The following is a 1,981-nucleotide window of genomic DNA, read 5'->3' on the forward strand; positions in this document are numbered from 1 at the left end:
CAGCCCGTCTCTCCCAGGTGACTTTGGCCTGGCCACCAAGGTGGAGTATGATGGCGAGCGCAAGAAGACCCTGTGTGGGACCCCCAACTACATTGCCCCGGAGGTGCTGGGCAAGAAGGGGCACAGCTTTGAGGTGGATGTCTGGTCCATCGGCTGCATCATGTGAGTCAAAACGCCTCTGTGCGGCCATGCCACGGGCGTGGGGCTGGGTCCGTGTGGTCTAGGTCTCGTTGGCCCCTCTGGGTTTTGGTGTGAGCTGAAGCTTTGGGCATGCTGCCTCCGGAGTGCCTGCCCTGGCTCCACCCCGCTGCCAGCCAGCACACGGCCTCCCCTGTGCTCCGCGCACGCTGGTGTGCGTGTCTGCAGGCTGATCTGCTCTGCAGCATGGCTGCCTCCGGGCATTTCCCAAAAGCCCACACTTCCCAACTGGAACTTCCCCAGAGGGTGCTAGATCCCGGTTTCCCTTTTCAGGGGGCAGGAACCAGGTACAGCACACATGGCTGGCTGCACTGCCGCGTGTCCAAAGCCACGTGTGTGCCCTCTGCCAGGGAAGTCCCAGGATGTGCTTAGGAGGGGGTCACTTCTGCACACAAGGCTCAGTCTCTTTTGCAAGCTGACACCTGTCTCTCTGTGAACACGCAGGTACACTCTGCTGGTTGGGAAACCGCCTTTTGAAACTTCTTGTCTCAAAGAAACGTACATCCGAATCAAGAAGAACGAGTACACCATTCCCAAGGTATGACCCTTCCCATGGGCGGACCCGCTCACCTCGCAGCAGTTCTTGCTCAGCCTTTTTCCGTGCCGTCCTGCTTCTGGCACTTACCGGGCTCTCGTGTAATGGTGACATGGCTCTTGCTGCCGAGTGCCAGGAAGGGGATGTTTCAGTTGCTGGAGTGAACCTGTAGGGCCAGCTTCCTCCTGGGGAGCCAGCAGCTCCCCTGTAATCCAGCAAATGCCCAAGCTGGGCAGTTGGCACATGGGGTGAACTGGACATGCTCAAGTCCATGAGGTCTGGGCCAGGTCCCCAGCTCATCCCGCTGCTGCTGATTTGATCTTGCTGCAGTCAGTTGCCTTTGCCTGCTGTCAGGGGACTGCCCTCCATACCTGCCCAATTCTGTTTCCCCGGGCTTGTGTCCCACTTGCCTGAGGCAGCGCAGGAGCTCTGTTCCAAGCAGAACTTCCTTGGGTTGTATATCCAATGCGTTTGCACCATTGTGCATTGTCCCTGGCCCATCTCTAAGCTCTGCCTGTCTCCTCTTAGCACATCAACCCCGTAGCTGCAAACCTCATCCAGAAGATGCTGAGGTCCGACCCTGCCACGCGCCCAACCATTGACGAGTTGCTGAATGACGAGTTCTTCACCTCGGGATACATCCCCAGCCGCCTGCCCACCAGCTGCCTCACCATCGCGCCCCGGTTTTCCCTTGCTCCCAGCGGGCTTGAACCGAACGGGCGAAAGCCGCTGACCGCACTCAACAAAGGTAAGGGCAGGTGTCTGGGGGTGAGAGCAGGCTGCGGGGCTGGACGGGAGCCTGCCTGGCCTCCAGCAGCACCCAGAACCATCGATGGGGAGTGTGGCACTCCCTCTTCTCCCAAACCTGGAGCGTTTTGTGAGTGGGAGGGAGGTCTCCCAGAACCAAGGCAGGGAGGAGGTGCCAGCACTAGCTGTAGCTGTATGGTATGTGATGTGTTTCCTACAGCTAGGGTAGAATGTAAATCTGGTGCCTTTAGAGCCCTCCTCCCCGGTCATGCTTCCACGCTCTTCTCTCTCCTGGCCCAGGACCGGACAGCCCTGCAGTAGAGAACTTGCTGGAGAAGGAGGATGCAGCTGGGCTGCGGGAGCTGGGGGACGCTGTTGACTGCCACTTAGCTGACATGTTACAGCAACTGACAGCTGTCAACTCGGCCAAGCCCAACGAGAGAGTGGTGGTGAGACAAGGTGAGTCTGGGGTGGTCCTGCAGGCACTGGCCTTCCTGCGTA

General features: G+C 59.2%; 1 protein-coding gene across 1 annotated transcript in view; it reads left to right on the forward strand.

Moving 5' to 3' along the window:
* Window positions 1–16: 16 nt before the first annotated feature.
* PLK1 (polo-like kinase 1) overlaps window positions 17–1,981 on the forward strand; it is a gene marked incomplete at its 5' end in the record, with an annotated part of 3,984 nt that continues 2,019 nt past the window's right edge. The window contains 4 exons of the mRNA XM_010079680.1: window positions 17–162; window positions 643–736; window positions 1,262–1,481; window positions 1,781–1,939. Coding sequence (XP_010077982.1) covers window positions 17–162; window positions 643–736; window positions 1,262–1,481; window positions 1,781–1,939 — 619 coding nt within the window. The remainder of the gene's footprint in view (window positions 163–642; window positions 737–1,261; window positions 1,482–1,780; window positions 1,940–1,981) is intronic.

This window comes from Pterocles gutturalis, unplaced genomic scaffold, assembly GCF_000699245.1.
Source record: "Pterocles gutturalis isolate BGI_N339 unplaced genomic scaffold, ASM69924v1 scaffold17674, whole genome shotgun sequence".
NCBI lineage: Eukaryota > Metazoa > Chordata > Aves > Pterocliformes > Pteroclidae > Pterocles > Pterocles gutturalis.